Raw genomic sequence first — 25,875 nt, 5'->3', positions numbered from 1 at the left:
ATGTCCATCACTCTCACCCTGATGCTCGGTCGCTGGAAATATATACTATCCGTTCGAAAACTCTCACCAGACACAACAAATCATCATGGAAGATGACGTCATTTATTGAGCGAATCGGGAAAAACAGAGGACCCAAAGAAGTGTACCAGATGACAGTCTCGGACCTCAATTGATGTGAACTGACACCCAGAGGTGCGACTGCTGTGTGGCCTGGCAACCGCGATGACGGTGGATGGATGGATGCCTGGATGCCTGGATGCCTGGGGCAAACAAAGTATCACGTGAGCACTCAACGCGTCACGTCGGGCGCGAGAGCGACACGCCTGGCCGGGCTGGATGGACCCTTCGCCTTCGCAGCTTTGGGAGGAGCGCAGTTTCCCCCCCCCCCCAGACTCTCCCACCTCCCGTCCTGGCTGCTTTGACGCCATCCTCACCTCCCCTCCCTCCTCCGCCGTTTCTTTCATGACCCTACATCATGCCTGAAGCCGTCGCCACCCCCCAGAAGCGGGTTCTGGGCGATGCTTCCAATAACTCCCGCCCCGTCGTCCCCGATTCCAGCGCCCTCAAGAAGCGCAAGCTCGCCAACGACCCCGTCGCCAGACTCAACCCCACCACCAATGGCCAGCGGAGAGTCCCCGGCTCGAGTCAGCCCCAGAAGAGTCAGTTCGAGGAGGAGGTGCTGGAGAAATTGACCCAGGACATCAACGAGTTGAAGAATCACAATTCCGAGAAGGACCAGCAGTGGGAGCGCCCGCCGCTCGGCGAGTTTGACCCCTCCAAGGAGAACATTTGCTTCCAGCAGATCGATGCGGAAGAGGGCACCTTTATGGGCGGCAAGACCGCCGTTCGACTCTTCGGTGTCACCGAGGTAAATCGCCTTCCCCGGCGTGCTCCCAGCAACCGGTGGTGATGCGCTAACTCTCTTTCCCTCCCAGGCAGGTCAATCGGTCCTCCTCCACGTTACCGGATTCCAGCACTACCTCTACATCGCCGCGCCCGTGAATTTCACCAAGGAGGACTGCGACCCCTACCGAGCCTTCCTGGAAAGTCGACTCCAGCAGTTCCAACAGCAGACCATCCAGTCCGTCCAGATCACCATGCGGGAAAATATCTACGGATTCCAGGGCAACCAGAAGAGCTACTACCTCAAGATCACCGTCACCGAGCCCAAGTTCATCAGCAAGCTGCGGAACGCGTTGGAGACCGCCGGGACGCAAAACCTGAACTACAAGGGCCTGTGGAGCAGCGGGGAGGGGGGCATTCTCACCTTCGACAACATCCAGTATCTTCTCCGCTTCATGATCGACACCGACATCTCAGGCATGTCGTGGGTGGAAGCAAAGGCGGGCAAATACCGCCTGCTGCAGAGTCAGGGGCGCGTGTCCAACTGTCAGATCGAGGCGTGTGTCGACTACCGGGATCTGATCTCGCATCCACCGAACGGCGAATGGGCCAAGATGGCCCCGCTCCGTGTCCTGTCCTTTGATATCGAGTGTGCGGGTCGAAAAGGGATCTTCCCCGAACCGAACCAGGACCCCGTCATCCAGATTGCCAACGTCGTGACTCGCTACGGAGAGTCCAAACCCTTCGTGCGGAATGTCTTCGTTCTGGACACGTGCAGCCTGATTGTCAACACACAGATCTTGGAGTTCAAGGACGAGTCGAAGATGTTGATGGCGTGGCGCGACTTTGTGGAGAAGGTCGACCCCGATGTGATCATCGGGTACAACATTGCCAATTTCGATTTCCCGTACCTCTTGGACCGCGCGAAGCATCTCAAGTGCCAGGGATTTCCGCTCTGGACCCGGCTCAACGGCGTCCAGTCGGTCAGCAAAGAGACCAACTTCTCCAGCAAGCAGATGGGCAACCGGGACACGAAGTCGACGAACACGAATGGTAGAATCCAGCTCGACATGCTGCAGCTGGTGCAGAGAGACTACCACCTGCGAAGTTACACCTTGAACTCGGTATCCTTTGAATTCCTGGGTGAACAGAAGGAGGACGTGCACCACACCATGATCACAGAGTTGTTTAACGGGACACCCGACTCGAGACGACGTTTAGCCGTGTACTGTCTGAAGGATGCCTACCTCCCGCAGCGCCTGATGGATAAGCTGATGTGTCTGGTCAACTACACCGAAATGGCGAGAGTCACAGGTGTGCCGTTCAACTTCCTGCTGTCCCGAGGTCAGCAGGTCAAGTTCATCAGTCAGCTCTTCCGCAAGGCTTTGGAGCAACAGCTGGTGATTCCGAACTCCAAGTCCAACGACGAACAGGACTATGAAGGTGCCACGGTCATTGAGCCCACTCGGGGCTACTACGGCGTCCCGATTGCCACTCTCGATTTCGCCTCGCTGTACCCTTCCATCATTCAGGCACATAACCTCTGCTACACCACGCTACTGAACAAGAACAGCATCGAGAAGCTGAACCTCAAGAAGGACGAGGATTACATCGTCACTCCGAATGGCGACATGTTCTGCACAAGCAAGGTCCGCAAGGGCCTGTTGTCTCAGATTCTGGAAGAACTGTTGACGGCCCGAAAGCGGGCCAAGAAGGAGCTGGCGACCGAGACGGACCCCTTCAAGAAGGCCGTCCTCAACGGAAGACAGCTTGCGTTGAAGATCAGCGCCAACAGTGTGTACGGCCTCACGGGTGCGACCGTGGGGAAATTGCCGTGCTTGCCCATCGCGAGTAGCACGACCAGCTATGGCCGTCAGATGATCGAGAAGACCAAGCAGGAGGTGGAAGCCCGATACACGATTGCGAACGGGTATTCGCACGACGCCAAGGTCATCTACGGTGATACCGACTCGGTGATGGTCAAATTTGGCGTCTCCGAGTTGGAGGAGGCCATGAGACTGGGGCAGGAGGCCTCGGAATACGTGTCGTCCAAGTTCCTGAAGCCGATCAAACTCGAGTTCGAAAAGGTGTACTTCCCCTACCTGCTGATCAACAAGAAGCGGTATGCCGGGCTGTACTGGACGAACCCCAAGAAGTACGACAAGATGGACACCAAGGGGATTGAGACGGTCCGTCGCGACAACTGCCTGCTGGTTCAGAACGTGATCGAGACGGTGCTGCACAAGATCCTGATTGACCGGGACCTGGACGGGGCGCAGGAGTAAGTGTGGCCGCTTCCCGGGAGACCCGACTCGACTGTATCACCCACTGACTTGATCCCAGCTACGTGAAGCACACCATCTCGGACCTTCTCCAGAACAAGGTCGACATGTCGAAGCTGGTGATCACCAAGGCTCTGTCGAAAGATGCCTACACGGCGAAGCAGGCGCACGTCGAGCTGGCCGAGCGGATGAGGAAACGCGACGCCGGGTCTGCGCCCACGCTGGGGGACCGCGTGGCGTATGTCATCATCAAGGGCGCCGGGGGGTCGAAGAACTACGAGCGGTCGGAAGACCCGATCTATGTGCTGGAGAACAACATCCCCATCGACACGAAATACTACCTCGACAACCAGCTGGCCAACCCGCTCGGGCGCATCTTCGAGCCCATCCTCGGGGAGAAGAAGGCCAGCCAGCTGCTCACGGGCGAGCACACGCGGTCGATCTCGGTGGCAGCGCCCACGATGGGCGGGCTGATGAAGTTCGCGAAGAAGACGCAGACCTGCCTGGGCTGCAAGAAGCCGCTGTCCGGGAAGGAGGAGTCGGCGGGCGCGGTGTGCGCGTACTGCCGCCCTCGCATGGGGGAGCTCTACACGCGGTCGCTGACCAAAGTGTCGGACCTGGAGGTCCGGTTTGGGCGGCTGTGGACGCAGTGCCAGCGGTGCCAGGGCAGTCTGCACTGCGAGGTGATCTGCTCGTCCCGGGATTGCCCGATCTTCTACATGCGGATGAAGGCGAAGAAGGACGTGGAGGATGCGGAGAAGGAGCTGTCCCGGTTTGATTTCGACGCGGGTGCATGGTGATGAAGTTTTGGGTGTATGACTTTGGACTGGACGGACCCGGCGCAATTGGACGATAGCATGCATGGGTTTACGATTGAATAATATCACATATCACGCACAGGCTTTGTATGGTAAAATGCGAGGAATTTTTTTTTTTTTTTTTTTTTTTCAATTTTATTTTATTTTATTTTATTTGATTTGATTTTAGTTTAGTTTATATTGTTTTTCAGGGCTATCGGGTGTGTCCTGCCGCAAGCGAGGAGAACCGCGACAGAAAGAGGAAGGCGGCGGCGAGGGGCAGATGGAAGGAGGGCGTGAAGGACCTCAGGCAGTCGGCCAACGTCACTCACTCACTTTAAGCCCGTCAATCACGAACGACGATGGCCTTCCCCTTGCCCGGGCCCGACCAGCCAACCAGTGCGGGCTGGCCTGAGGTGTGTATCCTCTTTCTTCCCCCTCTTCCTCTTCCTCTTTCCCTCTTTCCCTCTTCCACTCTTCCACTCTTCCACTCTTCATCTTCCACTCTTCCACTCTTTCCCTCTTTCCCTCCCTCCGTCCCAAAATAGATCGGCGTGATCCGTCCATGACGCCATCCGGGGTCCTTCGTACTTCCTGATTCTTACTCTTACTCGATCCTGATATCACCCGGGGTGAGGGGGGGTGTGCCCCTCGCCTGTACTTTATAGATCTGCTCCCAACACGAGTCCCTCCTGTCCTCGCATCTGCAGGCCCTGCAGCAGGTCCAAGGCCAGGTCCCGTCCGACGGAGACGCCTTCCGCCTCGTGTCTCACATGCTGGAGAAGACCACTCGCCTGGTCGCCCAGTTCCACGTCCTGAAGCGACAGATCGTAGTAAGTGGCTCCCACCAAGGTCACTTGACGCATGACGACTCTGACCGCCAGCAGCAGATGCCCCGTGAGTCCCCCCGTCCCTCGTCCCTGGCTACCGGGACAGAACAGAGTCATTGATACCGACCGTTCCCTGTTTCCCAGAACCAGCTGCTGCCGGCTTCAAACCCCACCAGAAGACCCCCGGCCAGAGCTCGGACGACTCAACCTCAACCTCAACTCATCGGTCAAACGAGCTTCCTGGCCGACCCAAGTCCCGGCCCCAACCCCCCCTGGACAGCTTGAAGCGCGCACGCCAGAGTGACGATGAATCGGACCAGGATGTCCCCGTACCAGAAAGCAGCGAGCCCAGGACGCACCCTGTGACGCAGAACCAGAGCCCCCCCCCACGCTCCCAGAAACGAAAACGGCTCGACCGAATTATCGCCGGTGCGGATGAAGAAGTACGCGACGTCACGCCCCTGTCCGTCGAGACCGAGGACATCTCGGAGGAAGTCCAGCGACGCCTGGAGATCAAGGACAAGCAGCGGAAGAAACGCAGTGCCTCCAAGGTCGACAAGCGGAAGAGAGACAGCATGAACTCCAACGGAAGTACCTCCTCGCCCGGGACAGTGACGAAGCACCTCAAGAAGAAGGCCAGACTTGGGACGGGGAGGTGAGGGAGTAGTCGGGGCCGTCGATGGCATCTCTGACAGGCACGGCGTGAGGATGCAAGGGGTCAAGCTTTGAATGCCACTTTGCTTGCGTCAAATGCTCTCACTTCTTTCTGGGGAGGGATGTTCCTGGCCTATCGATGGGCCTTGACGGGAGGTCAGCAGCTCACACAGCCCTTGATTTGGCTTTTTTGGATAGTCCCTTGACAGCCGTTTCCTGGCCTCTCACTGGCCAGCCCTATGTACCATATGCTCCAACCTTATGTTCTGCTGTACCTGACCGTCTCGCTCAACCCTGGTTCCGCCCCTGGTTGTGGTCTATACTTAGCCTCCGGTCCGTCATCAAGGCCTCACGTACGTAGGTTTGCTCGTCAGGGCACTGAGCATCATGACATATGTAGCGTCCCAGAATGCCTCATAAAAAGCCCTTGCCCCCCGGTCCCCCCTTGTCGAAAGCAACTCCCCAAATTTTCAGAATCACCCCGAACAATCCTCATAACCTGAGAGTGCCGAATAACCACTCTTCAAAAACTTGTCTTTCTTGCGAATCGTTTCTTGCCTTTGATTTATCGTTCACCTTCACCTTTATCCTCCGAAACACCTCCTTTTCTCGAGGGACCCGACAAAGTCCCTCCTTTTCTCCTCCTCCTCCTCCTCCTCCTCCTTCTCCCCTTTGCCTCGACCTTGACGCCGTCATTCCAAGATGCCCGAGCAAAGGACCCCCAAGGCGCCGGCGCCATCTCCCTCTGCCCAGCAAGGGCAGAGGAGACCTCCTCCAAACAACAACAACAATAACAACATGCGCCACAATAAAAAACGGATTAACGGGCGCATCAACTTCCGACGAGCCCCCGGCCGTTGGAACGTCTCCTCCTCCACCACCACCAATACCTCCTCCTCCTCCTCCAGGGCACAGCCCTCAACCAACCAACCTCAGCGACCTCAGCGACCTCACCCTCACCCTCACCCTCACCCTCACCGACCTCGACCTCGACCTCGACCTCACCCGCGGCAGCCTGGCCGGCCTGGCCAGCCGTGTCAGGCTCGCCAGCCTCAACCTCAACCTCACTCTCAACCTCACTCTCAACCTCACTCTCAACCTCACTCCCACCCGCACTCTCACCCTCATCCTCACCCTCACCCTCACCGACCTCACCGACCTCACCACCCTCACCATCGAGGGAGCTCTGCTCCCCCTGACGGAGACGTCCCGATGGGGGATGCACCTCCCTCGGACGAAGACATCGAGATGCCGGACGCACCGGCCGAAGTAAGTAGCCTCCTTCTCCTGCTCATCATCATCACCATCATCCAACTAACGTACGTCAGCAGGAACCGCAACAACAACAGCAACAGCAAGGAAGGGGCTGGGGATTGCCCAGCGAGATGGAAGTGGACATCGACTAGCCCCGGCGAAGGTTTTTACCTACACAAATGTGATAGGAGTTTTCCTTGGCTGTGACCCAAATGGGGGGGCTAGGGGGAATCAGGACCTTGTTTTGATGTTTGTTTTGAGATACCTTTGTTCTTAGTTAGTTAATGTCTCTGCGGAGACCGTCAATCAGACAATTGAAGATTTGATGTGTTTCTCGTGCGTAGAGTTGTAGAGTTGTAGGGTTGTAGGATGTGGGGTGTAAAATAGGGTGGGTGAGATGGAAAGGAGAGATGAGATGAGATGAGAGGTAAGAGAGGGGGGAAGTGAGTGTGAGGGGAGAATTAAGTACAAGAAAGTATGAGATGGGAAGGAAGAGGCGGAAAGGAAGAGATGGGAAGTAAGTAGGAGAGATGTGACCGGGGAAGTCAGTATGAGGTGCGAAGGAAGAGAGATCAAAGGTAGGTATAGAGTAGAATGAAAGACATGATGAGAATTCTGTATGGGATGGGAAGTGTGAGTTGGGAGAGAAGTATAGAACCATGAGATAGGAGGTAGGTATAAGACAGGAAGAGATGGGTGGGAAGTAAAGGAGACATGGGAACTGTCAAGGAGGTGGATGATGGAAGGATCCACGATGAGTGATGATGAAGAAGTAATAGAGGAAGCAGAAGAAAAGGGCCTCTTTTCACCTTGATAGTGGCCGTTGAATTGCCTGACACCAGACTGCAGGAGACTGGAAGGGGACGAGAGAGTCCCTGAGACAAATGATCGACGGATGCTCCACCGAATGTCACAGGTTGATAAGGATCGATGAGAAGAAAAAAGACTCCTCGGTGGCCGCCCAGCGAAATACCACCCAAACGCGCCCTTACTTATCAGATACCACCGGACTCCTTTAAGTAATACATTGAGTTAGCTATACGTACAGAGACATGATCAGTAACAAAAAGGTATATCCAGCAACTGGTACAAAACTATCTACACATCTGTCTCTCCAGCATTGACACCCGACCCGGACCTTACTCCAGATACTTGTTGGGCATGTAGAGCGGCATGGAGTCCTCCCAGATCGTATCGGTAACCAAGGTCTTGTTGGACCCGTCGTAGTTCATGACCAGGATCTGGCCATACGGCTGGAAGGTGTCGTCGTAGAGGGCGCTCTCGTCCTTGAAGCCGTACATGCCGGAGCTCCACATGATGCGACCGTCCTGGGACCATACCGCACTGGGGACATGAGGTTAGCAAACATGAAGAGGGGAAGGGGGGTGTGGGAGACACCTACTGGGCATCGTTGGCCAGACTGTCCGTCACCCGGGTCAGCTCGGAGCCGTCGGGACGGATGGTGTAGATGTCAAAGCGATCCGCGTACCAACGAGCGCCGTAGGACTCGGTCCAGTTGTTGTTGCGGGTGAAGACAATACGCTCGCCATCGGGAGACCAGCCGGGAGTGTTGTCCCAGCCCGCGGTGAGTTGAGTGGTCACCCCGGTGGTGAAGTTCATGATGTGCAGGCCCTCGGGGGCGCCGGTCACGAGGCTCCATTTGCGGTAGACCATGGCCGAGCCATCGGGGGACCAGGACGGGAAGCCCGAGTTGTCGCTGATACCGTCGGTGAGGTTAGTGTGGAAGGTTCCGTTGGAAAAGGTGCGCCAGATGATGGCGTTGGCTTCAGTGCGGGTGGTGAACCAGGCGCCGAATCCGACGACAAGCTCAGAGCCATCGGGGCTCCACGAGGGCTGGAACGCACCAGCCTGGCCCTCCGCGAGCCATTCAACCTCGGTGCTGTTCTCGAGACTGTAGAGATCGTACGAGTCGAGCGCGTCGACCAGGTCGGTGTACAGCGGCGACGAGTGCACCAGGGAGCCGTTGGCGCTGCCGAGAACCTTCTGCGTCGTGGCGAGCCGGTTGGTCAGGGTGTGGTGCATGGGGAACACATCCATGTACCGGTAGTCCCAGGCATCGTCAAAGCTCCAGAGCTTCAGATCGGCCTCTTGCTGCGTCCAGTTGGGGACATCGTACACGATCTTGGACCCGTCCGGCGACCACCAGGGATCGCGCAGGTTGGTCTGGTTGAAGGCCCGGTGGATGCCATCGGGCTGCGTGTAGTGGATACCCTCATAGTCTCCGGCTTTGATCAGGTAACCGATGTTGCTGGAGTTGCCCATGTAGTGCTGTCCGACCTTGGGGTAGCTGCCGGAGGTGTGAGCCACCACGTCCTTCCCGGTGGCGAAGTCCACGCTGTAGATCTGCGCGGTGGCAATCTCCTGCTGGGCCGAGACACCGTGACAGTCATATGTAAACTCCCGGGTCATGTTGTTGTAGATGATGCGCTTTCCGTCGGCCGACCACTGAGGGGTCCCCAGGGAGTAGCCATCCTGGCGCAGCACCGTGCGGAAGTCACTACCATTCGGCCGAATCGCATACACGCCTAGCGTCTGGGTGTGCTCCCAGCCGACACCCTCGCTGTGGCCCGTCCAGTCCGTGTTGCGGTCAGAGCTGAAAGCGATCCACTGGCCGTCGGGGGACCAGGATGGACGGAAGTGGCCCGTCGGCCAGGTGTTGTCCGCCCGGGTGTTCGCCGTGTCGGTGAGGTTCTGGGCCAGCCCCGTCCGGAGATCCTGGACCCAGATGTTGGTCGTGAAGTTACCCCGGGTCGAAACATACGCAAGCTGGGTGCCATCCGGCGACAGCACGCCAATGTCTTCAACCGAATCCGTGTCGGCCAGCACCTCCAGCCCGGTGCCGTCCGGGTGCACCCGATACAGGTCCGACTGGCCCGCACCGCGGCGCTCACTGGTGAAGATAATCCATTCTCCATCGAGTGACCAGGATGCGTGGTAGTCAAACGCATTGGTCTGGTTGCCCATCAGCTTCGTGGCATTGGTGCCATCCGCGTTGGCGATCCATAGTTGCGACCCCGAGGGCCCGATGCGGTTCACTACGGGCGTGTCGGTCAGCCTGAAGTACGCCATGCAACCTGGAGCCATCCAAATCACTCACAATAAAAGATGCCCTCTTTGCCCTCCACGGGCCCCCGACGCGACAACCCGGGGGCATCCTTCGCCGGGGCAGCCGCCGCCGCCGCCGCAGCCCGCTGGGCATAGGGACAGCCAGCCGCAGCGGCCTTCGTGTTGGCGCGCTCTGCATACGGGCAGGCTGCGGCGGCCGAGCCGGCCACCAAGCCTGCTAGGGTGATGGCAGCGGAAATGCGCATGTCTTCGACCTATATGATTGCGAATGTTCACTCGAGGAGATCGTGTTGTGAGAGACAAGTCTGGAGGGAGAACCCCCGAGAAGGAGACGATCGGCGACTATATATAGGGGAGAGTCTGGGCAGAGGGCGACTGAGGGAAATTGGGAAGTTGTTCCTCGCCTTGGCTCGTCTCAACGAGGAAGGTTCTGGAGGCTGGGCAACAGCGACACGCGGCGGTCCCTTCGGAGCAGAGTTGCCAAGGTGACCCACGGCGTGGGTACGGCCGAGCCCATCAGAATGACTCTATTCCCATTTCCATCTAATCAAGTGGAGGGATCAGCTTATCAATCAATCAGCGACTACACCGGGGCACCTGGGGCATAACGGAAGAATTCTCACCCATCGCCAGGGAGGGTGGTCGGATCCGAAGTGATAGCCAGTGAGAGGAAGGTCCCAGCATACGTGTGAGGGAGGGATCGTCGTCTTCAGACAGACTTGCAGGGACGGTAGGGCAACGGTCGAGGCGCGAGCGACGGCCGTAGCGCGCCTGGCAGACTGCCACTGGCTCGACCGACGTAACTGAACGGGGTAGGGATCGGCGTTGTTGCATAATGACTCCGCTGTCTCGGGGTTTCCTGCCCTGTTTTCGCTCGTGCGCCTGGCGATCGCATACTATCTCCGACTTGGCACGGCTCGCCAAACGCACATCGTGATATCGGCCCCCTTGGCGGCGTCCTTGGCGCATCCTAGCTCGGGCTCAGTGGCTGCTGCATCGCGGCGACTTGCCGAGGCACGTATTCGGAATGCGGAACGCCCCGGCCGTCAGGGTGCGCTATCTTATGTCCGACCCTGTGGGGAATGGGGGCCACGGATGGACGCCTATCATGCCCTATCTACTAGGTAGATAGATGCTCCGTATTATTCTCCGTATCACTATCGTCATCCCTCATCACGCCGCTGCCGAATCAGTGTTCTTGGGTTAGTCAAGGTAGAGATCGGGGTGCCGCCAGGAGCTAGCGCCTGCTGACGCCTATCTATGATCGTATTATGACTTCCCGCGCGTCCTCACCGTCTTTCCCCGTCGGCCTCGCGCATCTAGCGCCCTGCTTATCCAGGGAGCTTCCCATTCGTTCCCCGTCCGACGGAGTAGATATCTTGCCTAGGCTTTTGTAGGCGTCCATCGTCTCGGCTCGAAGCCTGCAAGATATGGCACCTGTCTGATCGCATCCGAATATCGGCCTGCTAGGCTCCAACTCGCCCCGACGCTAGCTAGTGCGAAATAGGCTCCTGAGACCGTGAGACAAATGCAATGTTTCCGTTCGCCCGCAGATCTATATTGCCACGTCCTAAGGAGAAGATTCTTCAACAAAGTAGGTTGGGAGAGCGAGAGTAGTCTGAAAGTACATCCAGGAAGGGGAAACGCGCAATCTGGCCATCACGGTGGGCGAGCGTTTCTGATGTCATGACTGTGGTGTGATATCTGTCAACAAAAACCCGCTGTAGCGAGAGATCTGAACGGTTTAGATGGGAATGATGAAATGGCAGTGAACGGCTCGCAGCAGTAGTAGTAGGGCCTGGATTTGATCTATATGTTGCGCAAAGTGTATTGCGATGACGCCTCTATCTTCGCGTCGTCGTTTCGAGTACAAGTCGCTATTTATAGCAGAGGTTTCCCGCCATGATCGGCACACGGGGCGTCTCTCCGTTTGTTCACCATGTGATGCATAAAGCCGAGTCGGATAAATGTTAGATACATGAGATACACGCAAGGTTTACAGTGAGCAGACGCGCAAACAGATCGGCAAAGGGGAGAAGTCGCAGCCAGGGCTTGACGCGGATAGAATACATCCTTCCCTCTTCAGTAAGGGTGCGAAGTCGCGTACCGGAAACATTCGAGGAACTTTATTTTTTCTCAGAGGCTGCCCAACTCGGCAGGTGGAGTTGAGTTCTGGGAGGGCAGGGTTCCATTAGAGTACGAGCCACATTGCGTGAGGTTCTGCATTTTGACAATGTTGGCCCAGAAGAAGTAGAAGTAGTAGTAGTAGTAGTAGTAGTAGTCGTAGTAGTAATAGGACGTCAGGCGGTCGGTGATCTCGTAGTCAACGCCCGTACGACGAGGCAAACAGATTTCCTAGGGCTTAGACCACCTCGGAGCCGTGAGTGGCGACGACTGGATCAAGAAATCGTACTCTGTAGCAAGTTGCCTTGAAGGAAAACTGATTCCATCGGTCGGGGAACATTATGTCGACGTGTAGTAGCCTGAGCGGATGATGATGGTGGAGTTGTATGCGTCGATGGCGGCGGTGTCGTTGTTTGCTGGGTTGGCAGCCGGTAGTGCCGCGGCATACGGTCCGCAGGTCCAGTTGATTGCCGAATCGTCCTCCACTCCGGTGTAGATCAAGCTTAGATCGATGGCATCTTCCTTTTTTGGCGTCGCCCACCAGAATGGAGACATCATTGATGACGTCCCCTCCAGCCCGACGATGTATTTGTTAAGAATGGCGTGGTAGTTAAGCATCGGGTCGAAGCAAATAAAAATAGGCCACCACGTTCCGATCAAAGACGTGTAAAATCCATAGCGTCGAGTTGCGGTGGGGTGGTTATATCCAGAAAGTTCGCGAAGCTCTGACTCAGCGCATAGGCGCAGGTGAGTTTCCGGTGGACACCATCATCCCAGAGTTCCGGGTCATAGGGGTCCTTGAGACCGCTCGCGGCCAGAGGGTTGTTTGTGATGTGATAAGTCGTTCACGAGCCGAAGCGCTGCCCTGTCACGGTCGTCACCGAACGCGGCGATGTTCTCGTGAACTCATTATTTGAGGCCTCGGAAGACCCTGCGTGGCCTGCTGAGCAGTGCAAAATCCCTCCCCATGCAGGTTGCCAAGAAGGTCACCGGTCACAGTTCCCCGGAGTCATTGCCCAATGGGGTACTTTGTTCTCAATGCAACTCACCGGGCGAGTCATGAGGGATAGAGCCACATCGAGGAGGATTTGAAGTCGCGTTCAGACTGAGGAAATCGGCGGGGCTGGGGCTTGTTGGGGCTGGGGCCTGTGAAACCATCGGAACCAACGCATCCAACCCGTTAGAGTAGTTGTTCCTGCCGATCGGTGCTTCATCCCGCATGTCTCACTTCTTCGTATCCCTAGTTGACTTGGTCCCAGACAGTGACGAAGGGTTTCGCAACATCGGAGTTTATTGAGAGACTGCGCAAGAAATCGGCTGAACAATGGCAGGGTTCTCCAGCGCACTTTCAAGGTTATCGCGGAAATAGAAGGGATGGCAGGCCGGATGTTGACAGCGAGGCCCACGCATCGAGGTCGTCGGCACTCGGGACAGGGTCACGCTGGAGGGGTCCCACATAGGGCCGTTACTGGGCACGCGCTACGTGCGATGGGAGAGCAGGCCGAGCCCGGAGCCTGACAGAAGTAGGGTACCATGGAGGAAACTGGCAGGCAATAAAGTCTGCTCGTCGTGATTCAAGACAGCTGTTTGGGAGAGACAACGGGGGAAAGAAGAGCGGGAGAAGACGGAGAGGAAGATGGTGAGCCGATGCGGGATGAAGAACGTCCGCTTTCCCCGCCTACCGCTCTGGGAGGGTGTCCGGCAGAATCTTAAAGTGCCTGGATATTCAGGCACTGTCATCTCCGGCTGTGCCTCACGGTGCCTAGCAGATCGATGGTGGTCAGTCAGGGAAATGAATGCATGAACCATGCCTGGTGTCTGTATAAGTCTGGAATTGAAATGAAATAACCATACTCCGAACACCATTCGAACAGTTGATTACTATGACGACTCTAAATTACTAATAGTACAAAAGTGGTAGTAGATATATATATATACACTGTCGGGGACCGGCGGAAATTCACCTCCCTGAGAATCACCGTATTCGATCACCCATCATCGGTTCCAGAACCTGGCAAAGATGCGGGTAAACACCTCCTTGGCGCCATCCTCGATGACATCCCCATGACAGGGAATGATACGGCTGAAATCCCACTCCTTGATCCGCCCGAGTGACTCGGTGAAGGAATCGCGATCTTGAGAGGACAGCACATGCCACGCGAAGCGTTCGTGCCAGGTCGACGGGGTGGCCGTGATCAGCGGCATGAAGAGACGGTTCAGCAGGCCAGCTGTCGGGGACTCCCCGGACTGGGAGTACTGCTCCGTGGCGGGCAGGTTGAACACCAGATCGGCCTCGATGACGGTTCGCGTCGGCTTGTGCCAGAGGACGATCTCCCGGTTGCTGTGCCCGTCGACGTATTCGACCTCGAACTCGGAGTGGAAGTCCCCTGCGATGCGAAGCGAGTGCTTGTTCTCCTTGGTGTAGACGTACTCGAAGGGGTCGCTTTGGTACTCGGGGGACTTCTGGCGTTTCTCGTAGAGGCCTTCGGGGGCAATGATCGAGGCGCCCGGGAAGGCGCTCTTCCAGGCAGACAGGAAGATATGATGCTCCAGGTCCGGGGCCACAATGTAATCCACCTTGCCCCCATGTTTGGTGATGATGTCATGGACCCTGGGGGTGAGCGCGACGGGAGAGACGATCACTAGCGAGCCGCTGGCCATTCTGACTGCGCAAGATTAGACGTGTCCCGAAGCAATGGAGCCTCCAACTACGCGAGCAGAGGGCTGGACTGACCTAGGGTACCTCTACCCCCAAAGCGCAAGAGGCCGAAGCGGGCAAAGGGGACGCTGAAGGTGGTGATCTGGTCGGTGACGTCGCGGATCACCATCACATCGGACGGATCCCCGGGGAATAGCTTGGTTGCGGCCATGTCTTCGTTAGGGCTGATGCTGGGGATACTGTGAGGCAGAGAAGAGACGAAGACCCCTGTCCGGCCGCTGACGAGCCCCACCGATGGCCATTCGGCATTTATATCGAAGTGCAGTAGTAATCGGGGGGGTTCTAGACCGGGTCGACGCCTCTCGGGCCCGGATGTTGCAGGCTTTGATGCCTGCCCCACGTGCGGATATGCCCGGGCCGATGGAAAGGTGCCTGAAGGGTGCCTGAAGAGTGCCTGAAGACAATGGCGTCATCGTGCGCCACAGGGTCATCTGCAGGTCAGGTGACTCGTCACCGGGGCTAACCCCCATGCCTCATGCGGCTTAGCGGCCCGGCGGCCACCCACAAAGCCAATCCTCCCTTCCATCTTCGTTCTTTCGATCCACTTCCTTCCCTTTCTCCACTACGATCTCTATCCTGCTATAACCACTACCTATCTACGTGGAGTCAGGGAGCAGAGAATCCAGGAGAGGAGTGGAATGCTTGGTGCTAGCTAGGCTAGCTAGGCTACGTCCAGGAAGCAGAGGATAACACCTCAGAACTTACTACTTACTACTTGTCTATCGCCCGGACCAGGCCCAGATCCCCCCGCTGCACATTCGAGGCCATCCCATCGATGACGTCCGTGGTGAAGTGGCTCAGGTCCAGCACGCGATGCATCTGCATGATTTTGCGCACCGGCTCTCGGCTGCGGTCGTCTGGCCGGATCAGTCCCAGTGCCCCCGTGTCCGGTTCCCCCTTTCGTGTCGCCCCATTCTCGGCCGTGGAGGCCAGCACCTTCTGTAGGACCTGCACACAGAAGTCGACGGACTGGGCGGCCTTGCTTCGGCTCAGCTTCCCCCCTGCATCGATGGTACCTTGGATAACTGCACCGAGGGTTAGCAGCCGGTCTGGGAACGAAGGGAGTGCACCGAAGCCTTACTCGGTCTGAAGTGGGCAAAGGCCCGCCCAAAGTCCATCTCTTCCAGCTCATTAAGGATGTGCCGATCCCGACCATAGATCTGCTCCAAGGCGCTAGTGACCACCAACAGGAACCGGGTATAGCTTTCTGTCACCTTCTTGGTGTGCCAGCTGCCTGCGGCCTCTTCACTACAGTCTCCCCGATGCGCCGCGCAGATCGTCACAGCGGCGGACAGACCCGTAGCCATAGCCAAGTGGACCCCGGACGAGAAGAGAGGATCGATGAAGCACCCTGCGTCGCCGATGATGCGGAGAAAGGGGCCGGCATAGGTCGAGGCATGGTAGGACCAGTCGGAGGCGGACTTCAAACCCGACTGGAGCTGGGCCCCATCCATCAGGCGGGCGACGTTAGGGGCCTCCTGGAGGGTGGCGTGGTAGAAGTCGGCGTGACCCATGCCCTTTCGTTTGACAGAGGCTTGGGCTTGCTGCAAGACCACTCCCACGGACGTAGTTCCATCGTGCAGGGGGATGTACCAGACCCACCCGCTGCCATCGGTTAGGCCCTCGAAGTAGGGTGCGTTCTCCCGCGGCGTGCCTTTCTCATACGTACGTATGCCCGTCCAGTAGCCCCATGTTGCAACATTCTTGAGACCTGGGTTGAAATGGCGATTCTTCATATACTGGGTGCTGACCAGGCCTGCCCGTCCGGATGCGTCCACGAGATACTCGAAGGCGATATCCCCCGTGCTGCCACCTTTGCGTGCCCATGACGCGGAGATCGGCCGTCCAGGCTCGTCGGGAGAGGCGGCAAATTGAATCTCTGTCACCTTCACTCCGTCGAAGGCCTTTGCTCCGCTGTCACCTGCATGTCGGAAGAGAAGATCGTCGGCTTCGGCCCGAATGACGTTCCACGCATGGTTGCCGGCACCTCCCGCGGCCAGGAAATCCGTATCTAGAACTTGTCAGCTGGGAATGCGACGTGCATTGGTGTTTAAGCTAGGCCGGCTCTACGAACATTCGTCCACTCGCGCATCTGGCACAAACTTAAATGCGGCCCCGGTCTATCCCAGTCAGTGGCCTTCACACTATTCAGATTTGCACCGCCACCCTTACTTTCTGCACAAACCCATGGTTGTTAAACTTGTCGTAGAGGTCGATGAAATCCAGGAAGTAGCGCGATGATGGTAACAGGCTCTCTCCAATATGGTACCGGGGAAAAGCCTCGGATTCGAGCAGGACGGTGTCAATACCCTCGCGGGCCAGCACAGAGGCTGTATATGATCCTGCTGGGCCACCTCCTACCACCAGGACTGTACAGTTTGCTGGGATTGCCATGCTGGGCAGCTCAGCACCAGATGCGGAAGGCAATACCATTCGAGCAGGATTTTTAAAATGGTAAGTGATAAGAGGATTTCAATTTTATCTTAAACCAAAGTGAAATCGAGGATCACAGTGATAGACACCGATTCACAGATAACCTGACATGTGGTGAATACAGGTGAGAATGAATAGGACCCCCCCCGTCACTGTAAGACATAGGGCGGGGCTGTCAGAATCAGTCACACGAAGATGGGAAGGGAATGTAGTGATTTTACACAAGACCGATGGAGGCCTCGAGCCCCCGGTTCAGGTTTCACCAATAAATAAGCCACATGTGGGCATACAAAGCGATCTATCCATACCCCGTAACCGACTGGGAACTGCCATCAGTGGCTGGCACGAACAGCTAAGGCTACTTACACCAACATTTGCATCTCGGAGCTTTGGTGGACTTGTTTTTGATTGACGCGTCCATTCAAGGTTGTTCCCAGGGATTGGGCCAAGATGACCTCATATGTTCAGGGCAACCGGATTGTCAGCTGTCGTGCCATGCAGGGTCAGGGTGCGAGAGCCAGATGTTGCTTGGCCAATGGCTTTCCATCTATTCTCTCTGGCCAGGTATTACGAGGTTCTCACTCGAAAATATGCTTTTATTGGAGTGATCAATGGACTAGTTTCACAAACACAGATAAGATCATTCTATGGACAAAACGCCAGCCAACGCGTTCCTGTCCGTCGAAGTGGCACATCCTTCATCCATCTAAACTCATTAAGAAACCTTCCCGCTATATTAACGACTGACAAACTCGCATCAAGTCCGTCCCTTGGTGGATGCAACCGATATGATGTTTGACATACCATTTCTCTATGCGCCACCCGCAGCTACCTCGAGGAACAGCTTCTCGCTCTGGAGACCACGTCAGAATGTTGGCAAGTAGAGCACTGTGATTAATGGCGCAAGTACACATGGACTTACCTTGAGGAAGACTGAAAGAACGACCCCCATCGCTCCAGCAGTAATAAGGAGGATATACCTGTGGCGGATAATATCAGTGACGGTCCAGATTATACCCCTGCAGGAATTCATACACTTGGTTAATTGCATGAACAATCACGTCTAATGCCTTGGCTCTCTCATCAATGGTCAACGTGTCGAACAGGGAGCTGCTGGTCCCCGCGATGGCATTTTTCACCACTTCAGGGTCTACCTCGGGGAGGAGCTTTAGCAATCCCTCGGTTGCTTCATTGACAAAGATCGCGCCAGCTGTTCCCAGGCCGATGACAATTCCTCCGAGTTGCGCTGGTTGGGATTAGCAAGATATCAGTTGAGCCAAGAGCAGGGTATACTTACAAACCATCATAAATCCTAGCGCCCATGGAATCTCGCTGGTCTTCACCTTCGCCTGGACGACACTGTACCCGGCCTGATTGAATGCGCCCACTCCCAGCGCCATGAGGGAGGTATAGCCATAGATCGCACTCGCAGAGGTACCAGTCTTAACCACGACTGAGACGAAGTTATTCAAAATGCCACCGAAGAGTGGGTCGTGCAGAGGAATGGGAGGCTTACACACCAAGGCCGCGGCGATCAGCTCCAGGGTACACCCGAATACATACCACGGCAGATAATAGCCGAACTTGGTCATCATATGGCCATTCATGATGATGATGAAGATAAGCACCAGCACGAAGGGCAGTAAGCGCAGGGAGGCTTTAATCGCAGTGTCACCCATAGTGAACTGGAAGAACAACGGAATTTTGTAGACGGAAATGAAAAGTCCGCTGCTGGCACAGGCTAGAGGTATGTCAGTGGTGACAGAGAAAATCCGCTGGAAGGTACGCACTGTTCAGGATGAAGAGGATGGGCAAGGAGCGTCTCTTGAGGAAGTGGATGGGGAACAGTCGATTCTTCTCATTGCAGCAAATGTGAAACGTCTGCTGCACACCGAAGACGATGAACAAAATTCCCGCCACGACAAAAAGTGCAATCGAACAATCACCGCCCCAGGGCCAGTCAGAGCCACCCAGTCGATATTCTTCGCCTTCTCCTGTTGAGTGGCGGTCGGGAGAGGCTCATGTGACGGTAGCAGGAGGACGTAGACTGGAGAGAAAGCGCCTCCGATCACTATGTTAATACAGAAGGCCTGGAATGCCGATGTCAGTGTCAGATTCAGCGGTCGGCCTATCGGGGACTGGAAGCTCATACCCAGCGCCATGTTGCAGAACTCTCCGCAAACGCTCCTCCGATGGCCGGTCCCGTTGCGGTTCCGATTCCTCAGGAGACGGCTCTGTGTCGGGATATCAATCAGGGCTTACCACTCACGTTAATCCGATGCAAAAAGGGCGCTCAGGGACAGTGGTGTTGACCGAAAGCAATGTCAAAACACCGACGTACATACCGCTCCCCTGATTCGGACATTAACATACGAGTACAATCAGCTGGGGAGAAGATGATAAACTCACCCCTGCTCCAGCGATTGCACGACCAACAATCACGGCATTGACATTTTCTGGGCTTCCTGGAATGTCTCGACGATAGCCTGGAAGAGTCAGTCCCGCTGCACAGTCTATCACAACAGAGAGGCATCGCATACCGGCTGAATATTGGCGACGATGGTGTTGTCCAGCGCAAAGAGCATACGGCTGGACAAGATGGCCGTCACGACGAGAATCCACTACAACACCGCCATGCGCCATGAGCGTCTGCGTCCTGCAGTCGAGCCAATCCATTTCACGAAACTACTCACCTTAAATCCAGCAATTGACCTGACGAAGACATCCTTCGAGGCAGATTGCCCATCATCGGACGAGACCCAATTCTTCTCACTGACCTGTTCGGAGTCAGGCGAGTGGGCTGCATTCACCTGAGTCTGGAATCCGGACTCGCCCCAGTCTGTTTTCAATAGCTCGGCCATTATCACCACTGCGATTTATCCAGTTTCTATCGACAGGGGTGCAGATTGCTCTCGTATGGATTGTAAAGACCCGATTACTCAGTCGGGCTGATTCGACATCTGCAGGCATGCCAGTGACGGGATGAGCAATAAGCATATGTTTGTCAGGAACGGACCGGATCTAGCTTAAATTTGCACGTCCACACGGAAAAGATATGCGCGTCGGCAGACATTTTTCTGAAAGATTAGCGATATTCTAATGTTTCCAGCAGTACTGTAGGAGGTAGGAAGAGGTCTGATCATCATTCAAAGACACAAGAAGGTGTTATTCTCGAGCATAAGATGCACAAATGCCAGCTGATTATGCCAGCATGTGCAGTGTTGCATCAAGACATGTATACAGGCCTATCACCCAAAACATCCCTAAGTATCTAGGATATAATGGGATAGCTGTACTTCACACTTCACAGATAAGAAGATCTCATCCAGTCCAATTACTATCTAACATATGGTTTCTGATGAATAGATAAGATCTTCGTTGGGCGCTGGATATATAACAGCAGAAACACTTCACTCCATCTGGAGGCATTCACCTAGCAATAATCCAAGACAAGCGGGACAGAGACAGGATATCTTGCCACCTTCCTTGGAACGATAGAACCTCAAACAATGGAACATTGGGTTAATGGCAAGTAGGCAAACCAATGAGAGATCCCAGTTAACAACCAGTGCAGGATAAGAGCGCTCTGGGCACCATTTCAATCCACAAACGCACTGCGTTCCAAGGGAACGATGTTGGATGATAATCACACAACCTCAACAGTGAAAGACTACCTACTATCACCATCGCGACTCTATTCACAGAGCACAGGATGGAGCGATAGGTATTAAACCCCCCCTCCTCTCTCCTCCTCTCTCTCATCCACCTCTCCTCAATCCCAGCAGCACAACCTCACTTTCGTTCCTGACTGCGCGCACAGGATGGATTCATCGATCCTATCCTGGTGCTGGTTTGCACTGGCATGTGTGGCGGTCTGCGGTGTTCTTGCCATTCTTTGGATTGTTGCTCCCCTCATCTTCGCACGTCGCGAGCGCGAGATAGACATCGAACAGAACAGTCCCGCCTCTGCCATCCTGCATGACGACATCCCCGGATACCACACATTCAACGTCGACGCCATGCCCTGTTATCAGGCAAATCTGGAAATCATTGGCGCTGGCACCGAGGGACATGTGTATCGCATCGACGACGACATTGTCCTGAAGGCCAGTCGACTCTACACGCGTCCAACTCGCCAGACCTCCTCGCACGACCGATGGATCTATGCCTCGAAGACACTCCAACACGCGAGCCTCATGCGAGACGAAAGAGCAGTGCATCGTCTACTCGAGAAGCATCCGCACCCGAACATCGTGGAAGCGCTGGACACCACTCGCCCCGAAGGCATCTATTTCCGCAAGTACCACTCGTGTCCTGATCCGGCCTTCACCGCGCAGGGGAGACGCATCCGCTGGTATCAGGATATCATCCGGGGCCTGGCACACATCCACAGCCTGGGCATCACCCACTCTGATCTGCACCGAGCCAACATACTGCTGGATAACAAGGGAAACGCCGTGCTGAGTGACTTTGGCGGAAGTTGTCGTCAGGGAGCATCAAACCCGTTCATCGGAACGCCTCAGAACGGGTATACAGAGACGGTTTGTGACGCCAGCGATCGATTCGCCATGGGGTCCCTGATCTATGAAATGGAGAAGGGATACCCGCCTCAGATTCGGACGAACAGCGAGACCGGAGATCTCTTGCTTCCTCGATTCTACACCGGGCACGATGGTATTGACTTGCTGATCGACCACGCCTGGCGGGGTGAGTATACCTCGACCAGGGAGATGCTAGCCCGTGCTGAGGAGCTCTATACCACCCTCGGCCGGGAAGAGGTTCGCAATGTGGTGCCGAAGAAGAAGCTGAGGGCTCGCATCAAACAGTGGAGGAAGGTTTGTGAGAGAGAGCACGGTATGGACTTGATGATGAGTGGTTTGACAGATGGAACCAGCTAACAGAGCATCTATTCCAGGTTGCATTCTTTACTCTCTCCCAACCGAGGTGGAGTTGCACGACTTGGAGGAGCGATATGGCCAGAGAATGAAGGAGGAGGGACTGAGAGACTGAGAGAGCAGTATCTGAACATGTAAGCCTGGTTTTGGGTACGTTGTGGGAGACAGCTGGTCGCATTGCAGATGTGTGGGACGAAACGAATTGAAGCGGATTATGGGCTTGGTTTCAATGTATTGAGGATATGTGGCGAGAAATCGTCCCATGGGTATTGCTGAATGGAGGAAGGGCCTGGTTCGATAATACGCTTTTTTTCTTACTATCGTTGAACCTTGTGAAGTTGGCCCGCGTGTAGCCTGTCAGTACTGTAGTAGTATGCAATGCAACCTGCTTGCCTGCGTAGATTCGATTTGTAAATAAGGGAGACTGGTTAAATTGCGAAATGCTGATATCAGCGATATCTTCCAGCTGCCACCCATTTCAATCCACAAATGGTAGGGCTTTGAGCCACTCCCTCTGTTCCTCATAATTTCTGGCTTGACGATCCAAGAACCTCTTCACCCCCTCATCCAGCTCCCTTCTAGACTTTTCATAATCTCCATCGCTAACCCTACCATCCCAGTGTTTGAAGCAGCCAGTGTCGCGAACAAATGCGTCCATAAGTTCGACACCTTGCGCCCATAGCTCTCCATCTTGTACCTGCTGCTCGACTTCTTCTTTCGAGAATTGTAACGGGAACGGCGTTCCAGAAGAACTACCATCCTCGCCCGCGGCAGTAATCTGTTCCCATTCCTTCTCGACATCTCGCAACAAGTTATTGAGAAGCGGCTCGTAGTCCATCAGAACTAATCCCGGGACCACACTAACCTGATGCCGGAGAGTATTCTGGCCCTGTATCGCCTGAAAGACCGTTTCATTACCCTGAAGACACCGAACTAGATAGAGATTGTGCAGTGTCTGTGCCCTATGGAGTTCCTTTGCCTCTCGCTGCTCCTCGGGATCCATGGAGTCAAAATCCGGTGGCAAGGGGACTTTCCCCAACCCATCAGGAACCGGGCCATTGTAATCGAGAAACGCCGGGCGCCCAACTTGCATGAAAAGGGGACATGCACTGACGGACTGCCAGTCAATAATCCCCACAATGCGACCTGGGTCTTCGGGGTCGACAAAGATATTATGCGAATGGAGATCGCCATGCCATAAGACTGAGGCGTGAGTGGCTTTATTTTCTGGGAGAACATGAGGTGCCACCTTGAGGTAGTTTTCCAACGCGGTGAGCTTTTTGGAGAGGCTAGGTTGGTATTGTCGGGGCCCATAGAAGAGGCCTTCGGGCATCAAGGGGTATCGGAGACCTGACTTTGCGGTTGCGATTTCCCTCCGGGCAATAGCCGTCATGAATTCTGTGACTGTTGACCCTGAGGGTTGCGCAGGGATAAGCACAGGGCAATGATATATCACGAGTCGGAGATGAACTTACATGGACCACAGTCAATATCCAACTCGCCTCTCCTAAAGTCAAAGAAAGAACGGTGGTTAGTCGGTCCAATGCCAAAGGTTTCGCTCTGCACTTCCTTCCCAGTTGAATCACGGTATTGGGGTGAAGTAGGATCCGAATTTTCAGGAAGGTCGTCCTTATAGTATAACGACCCGAACTTGGAGAATGTTGTAGCTGCTAGGCGCCTTTCAATATCGACAATCTGGTCGAGAATTTGTACTTTCTGCTTCCCTTTGATGACGTCCCATACATCGGTTAGGACCACGCCGGCCTGCTTCTCCATCAGGATATACTCTGCTCCGACAGGGTTCTGTGATGCTCGAGAGCTCCACGCGTACACTCTCGGAACAGGGAGATTTAGCACATTTCTCAGCTAGCAAAGTCAGTACTGACGCGTAAGACGGAGCAGAAAAGAAAGCAGGCCATACAAAGTCCATAGTGGCAACCTCACTGGCTGTCGTGAAGTGCGGTCTGCCTGCATTGGGATTTGGAAGTTTCGCAATAATCTCGCGTCCATCGTCCATGGTAAGCTGGAATACTTTGTTATACTGGCCCTCCGAGATCTTTAACACTTGGGTACATGATTTCGATCCGATCGCAGAGGCAGCTAGTTGCAGAAGTGTTGAGAGGTCGAACTTGACATAGCGGCAGGCAAGCTGCTGTCCCTCATTCCAAAGCCAGCGACCTGAAGTGAATCGATTGAGTGCCTCGAGGTCATGCCTGGAATCTGTGACACCCTTGGTCTCATTCATGTTGGCCTGGCCGGAAGAGAAAGAAGCCGACATGAGTGTACTGTGGGGATTACTGAAGCGGGAAAGCGTGGCTCCTAGAGTTCTTCCCGGGAAGAGGCCTCGGATGGCCTTCATATCTAGTGGTTGAAAGAGGTCGGAAGTCTGTCATCTCGTTGCCATTAAGCAAGGATGGATGGAAGTCGCGGCCTTGGCGGCGGTTGGGGAGGCGCCGTCTAAAAGTAAGGGCGCTAGCCCTTTTTGGCTACCCGGCGCCTACTGCGATCTTGGCGAGCAGCAACCAATCAGCTCTGGAGGTATGAAACCACACCGCAGGATGCATGTGAAGTTCTCAGCCAATTGGCCCTCTGCGTGAAGCGCCTGAATAGACAACGGAGCCAACATCATTCATAATAGGTGCCGCAATGCCTGGTTGTCGACCCCATCTTCAGCACCGCCTTGAAACTCGCGGTCTGTCCAATCGATCTCCCAGCGCCAATGACGAGCGCTTGGCAAGCTATCAACATCCAGTAGTTCTCAAGCAGAGGTAGACTGCGATAATTACAGCAACCAGTGGGCGCGTCGCGGTTTGCTCTAGCGTCGATTGAGAGACTCCAAAAATGTCCATTGCGCAACATATAAGTGAGCGTTTCAATCGGAATGGGCAGGACCTTCATGCAACTTCAACCCATTCAGTTATAATTCATCTCTCCCAAGAAAAGTCCGCTCTGTGTTCGACCAAAGCAGATTATTTTTCTTTGAAGAAGCTTTGATAGGTAATCTTCCATCAGCATGCTCCCTTTGTTACCTCACTAATGCCCGGCTCCAGAGATATACCTCAAGATGAACGCCCTCAAACGCAAACTTCGGTCCCTGGTCGATTCCGCTATGAAGACTGCGTCCGGACCGAAGCGCCTATTGAACTTCGACCCCAGTACTCCCGGTCGCCGCGTGTGGCCAGCGGACAACCCAAGGAAGAATGCGGAGTGGGAAATTAGGCTGGATGCCGGAGAGCCGAAGAAGGACAACCCCGACTTGGTTGCCGTGAACCTTCAGATAAATAGGGAGGCAAAGACTAGTGTTCTCAAGAGCTTACTCAAAGCGAATGGTTCTCATCACACGTATGCTACGGCATGGGTCAATGTCAAGGAGGCCCCAACACAGCAGGCGGCGGACAAACTTGCCAACGACTTGATTGACGACATCGAGAACGACAACTGAGCTCCGCGATATGTTCCCAGTAGGTGTGAGCTTCGAAATCGGAAGGTTGGCTGGGGTGCGTGAATTTCATTTGTCGGGATTGAGCTTTTGCTTTCTCTTACATATTTTGTGATCCGCAGCCCAATTGATATAGCACAGACATGGGAGCGGGAGTCCGAGCTCTATAGTTGAATATTGCCATTCTAGTAAGCATGACTTACTGTTTGTTTTTGTGTGACTATCTTGTGCAACTCTTGGACCGCGAGCTCCAGTATTCCACAGATATCGATGGGATATACCGGGACCGTTGTTGTTTCAGTGCTTGGCGTCAAGGTAGCTATCAAAGGTTGTGACGACTGTGTTGGAAGAGCTCTGATATTTATTTGTGGGGCTATCGATGCAGGAGCGGCGTTAGTGCAGCTTAAAACTAAAGATTATGTGTTCCCGCAGTTATGGATCTGGGTCTTGACAGTTGGCTTCTTGATAATTTGAGATATTATGAAGTGTATTCCTGGACAGAGATGCAAGCAATCCTA

General features: G+C 55.0%; 11 protein-coding genes across 11 annotated transcripts; 5 read left to right on the top strand and 6 right to left on the bottom strand.

The window, feature by feature from the left end:
• The first annotated feature begins 446 nt into the window (after positions 1–446).
• BO70DRAFT_345709 (DNA-directed DNA polymerase delta POL3) lies at positions 447–4,047 on the top strand. Its single transcript, XM_025541509.1, has 3 exons — positions 447–868; positions 936–3,124; positions 3,187–4,047. The coding sequence occupies exons 1-3, from the start codon at positions 476–478 to the stop codon at positions 3,923–3,925; spliced, it is 3,321 nt and encodes a 1,106-aa protein (XP_025394889.1). The 5' UTR covers positions 447–475; the 3' UTR covers positions 3,926–4,047.
• Positions 4,048–4,378: 331 nt separating this feature from the next.
• On the top strand, positions 4,379–5,731 carry BO70DRAFT_366449 (uncharacterized protein). Its single transcript, XM_025544337.1, has 3 exons — positions 4,379–4,755; positions 4,810–4,819; positions 4,897–5,731. The coding sequence occupies exons 1-3, from the start codon at positions 4,696–4,698 to the stop codon at positions 5,409–5,411; spliced, it is 585 nt and encodes a 194-aa protein (XP_025394888.1). The 5' UTR covers positions 4,379–4,695; the 3' UTR covers positions 5,412–5,731.
• Positions 5,732–6,314: 583 nt separating this feature from the next.
• On the top strand, positions 6,315–6,964 carry BO70DRAFT_433074 (uncharacterized protein; the record flags this gene model as incomplete). The annotated part of the gene is made up of 2 exons (XM_025548381.1): positions 6,315–6,675; positions 6,738–6,964. A coding segment is annotated over one exon (291 nt), but the record flags the coding sequence as incomplete, so codon positions are not given.
• A 706-nt stretch (positions 6,965–7,670) lies between these two features.
• Positions 7,671–10,313, bottom strand: BO70DRAFT_433073 (TolB family protein). Its single transcript, XM_025548380.1, has 3 exons — positions 9,779–10,313; positions 8,063–9,716; positions 7,671–8,004 (listed from the first exon to the last, which is right to left on the bottom strand). The coding sequence occupies exons 1-3, from the start codon at positions 9,990–9,992 to the stop codon at positions 7,800–7,802; spliced, it is 2,073 nt and encodes a 690-aa protein (XP_025394886.1). The 5' UTR covers positions 9,993–10,313; the 3' UTR covers positions 7,671–7,799.
• A 1,897-nt stretch (positions 10,314–12,210) lies between these two features.
• Positions 12,211–13,469, bottom strand: BO70DRAFT_433072 (uncharacterized protein; the record flags this gene model as incomplete). Its single annotated transcript, XM_025548379.1, has 2 exons — positions 12,921–13,469; positions 12,211–12,596 (listed from the first exon to the last, which is right to left on the bottom strand). The coding sequence occupies exons 1-2, from the start codon at positions 13,090–13,092 to the stop codon at positions 12,211–12,213; spliced, it is 558 nt and encodes a 185-aa protein (XP_025394885.1). The 5' UTR covers positions 13,093–13,469.
• Positions 13,470–13,738: 269 nt separating this feature from the next.
• BO70DRAFT_366446 (uncharacterized protein) lies at positions 13,739–14,737 on the bottom strand. The gene has a single exon (XM_025544336.1). It carries the CDS (start codon positions 14,530–14,532, stop codon positions 13,867–13,869), a length of 666 nt encoding a protein of 221 aa, XP_025394884.1. The 5' UTR covers positions 14,533–14,737; the 3' UTR covers positions 13,739–13,866.
• Positions 14,738–15,161: 424 nt separating this feature from the next.
• On the bottom strand, positions 15,162–16,984 carry BO70DRAFT_324020 (uncharacterized protein; the record flags this gene model as incomplete). Its single annotated transcript, XM_025540605.1, has 4 exons — positions 15,162–15,615; positions 15,672–16,601; positions 16,665–16,710; positions 16,763–16,984. The coding sequence occupies 4 exons, from the start codon at positions 16,982–16,984 to the stop codon at positions 15,302–15,304; spliced, it is 1,512 nt and encodes a 503-aa protein (XP_025394883.1). The 3' UTR covers positions 15,162–15,301.
• An 850-nt stretch (positions 16,985–17,834) lies between these two features.
• Positions 17,835–20,324, bottom strand: BO70DRAFT_419069 (uncharacterized protein; the record flags this gene model as incomplete). The annotated part of the gene is made up of 8 exons (XM_025547465.1): positions 19,717–20,324; positions 19,564–19,644; positions 19,369–19,375; positions 18,814–19,041; positions 18,321–18,764; positions 18,059–18,269; positions 17,946–18,003; positions 17,835–17,876 (listed from the first exon to the last, which is right to left on the bottom strand). Exons 1-8 carry the CDS (start codon positions 19,882–19,884, stop codon positions 17,835–17,837), a joined length of 1,239 nt encoding a protein of 412 aa, XP_025394882.1. The 5' UTR covers positions 19,885–20,324.
• A 730-nt stretch (positions 20,325–21,054) lies between these two features.
• BO70DRAFT_324018 (serine/threonine protein kinase) lies at positions 21,055–22,108 on the top strand. The gene is made up of 2 exons (XM_025540604.1): positions 21,055–21,877; positions 21,939–22,108. Exons 1-2 carry the CDS (start codon positions 21,220–21,222, stop codon positions 22,031–22,033), a joined length of 753 nt encoding a protein of 250 aa, XP_025394881.1. The 5' UTR covers positions 21,055–21,219; the 3' UTR covers positions 22,034–22,108.
• Positions 22,109–22,306: 198 nt separating this feature from the next.
• BO70DRAFT_366441 (phosphotransferase enzyme family protein) lies at positions 22,307–24,309 on the bottom strand. Its single transcript, XM_025544335.1, has 3 exons — positions 23,840–24,309; positions 23,394–23,784; positions 22,307–23,331 (listed from the first exon to the last, which is right to left on the bottom strand). The coding sequence occupies exons 1-3, from the start codon at positions 24,275–24,277 to the stop codon at positions 22,397–22,399; spliced, it is 1,764 nt and encodes a 587-aa protein (XP_025394880.1). The 5' UTR covers positions 24,278–24,309; the 3' UTR covers positions 22,307–22,396.
• A 318-nt stretch (positions 24,310–24,627) lies between these two features.
• BO70DRAFT_324013 (uncharacterized protein) lies at positions 24,628–25,832 on the top strand. The gene is made up of 2 exons (XM_025540603.1): positions 24,628–24,915; positions 24,969–25,832. Exon 2 carries the CDS (start codon positions 24,983–24,985, stop codon positions 25,358–25,360), a length of 378 nt encoding a protein of 125 aa, XP_025394879.1. The 5' UTR covers positions 24,628–24,915; positions 24,969–24,982; the 3' UTR covers positions 25,361–25,832.
• Positions 25,833–25,875: the final 43 nt, after the last annotated feature.

The sequence above is a fragment of the Aspergillus heteromorphus genome, assembly GCF_003184545.1.
Source record: "Aspergillus heteromorphus CBS 117.55 chromosome Unknown BO70scaffold_43, whole genome shotgun sequence".
In the NCBI taxonomy this organism is placed as follows: domain Eukaryota; kingdom Fungi; phylum Ascomycota; class Eurotiomycetes; order Eurotiales; family Aspergillaceae; genus Aspergillus; species Aspergillus heteromorphus.
The sequence above is the reverse complement of the archived record's forward strand: the minus strand, read 5'-3'. Positions and strand labels throughout refer to the sequence as shown.

Coding starts and splice junctions, on each gene's coding strand:
- BO70DRAFT_345709 (XM_025541509.1), top strand. CDS start 476: ATGCCTGAAGCCGTCGCCACCCCCCAGAAGCGGGTTCTGGGCGATGCT. Junction 869..935: donor GACTCTTCGGTGTCACCGAG/GTAAATCGCCTT, acceptor TTTCCCTCCCAG/GCAGGTCAATCGGTCCTCCT. Junction 3,125..3,186: donor GACCTGGACGGGGCGCAGGA/GTAAGTGTGGCC, acceptor ACTTGATCCCAG/CTACGTGAAGCACACCATCT.
- BO70DRAFT_366449 (XM_025544337.1), top strand. CDS start 4,696: ATGCTGGAGAAGACCACTCGCCTGGTCGCCCAGTTCCACGTCCTGAAG.
- BO70DRAFT_433073 (XM_025548380.1), bottom strand. CDS start 9,992: ATGCGCATTTCCGCTGCCATCACCCTAGCAGGCTTGGTGGCCGGCTCG. Junction 9,717..9,778: donor CAAAGAGGGCATCTTTTATT/GTGAGTGATTTG, acceptor ACACGCCCGTAG/TGAACCGCATCGGGCCCTCG. Junction 8,005..8,062: donor AGTCTGGCCAACGATGCCCA/GTAGGTGTCTCC, acceptor TCATGTCCCCAG/TGCGGTATGGTCCCAGGACG.
- BO70DRAFT_366446 (XM_025544336.1), bottom strand. CDS start 14,532: ATGGCCAGCGGCTCGCTAGTGATCGTCTCTCCCGTCGCGCTCACCCCC.
- BO70DRAFT_324018 (XM_025540604.1), top strand. CDS start 21,220: ATGCGAGACGAAAGAGCAGTGCATCGTCTACTCGAGAAGCATCCGCAC. Junction 21,878..21,938: donor GGTTTGTGAGAGAGAGCACG/GTATGGACTTGA, acceptor CATCTATTCCAG/GTTGCATTCTTTACTCTCTC.
- BO70DRAFT_366441 (XM_025544335.1), bottom strand. CDS start 24,277: ATGAAGGCCATCCGAGGCCTCTTCCCGGGAAGAACTCTAGGAGCCACG. Junction 23,785..23,839: donor AGGTTGCCACTATGGACTTT/GTATGGCCTGCT, acceptor TGACTTTGCTAG/CTGAGAAATGTGCTAAATCT. Junction 23,332..23,393: donor GGATATTGACTGTGGTCCAT/GTAAGTTCATCT, acceptor CGCAACCCTCAG/GGTCAACAGTCACAGAATTC.
- BO70DRAFT_324013 (XM_025540603.1), top strand. CDS start 24,983: ATGAACGCCCTCAAACGCAAACTTCGGTCCCTGGTCGATTCCGCTATG.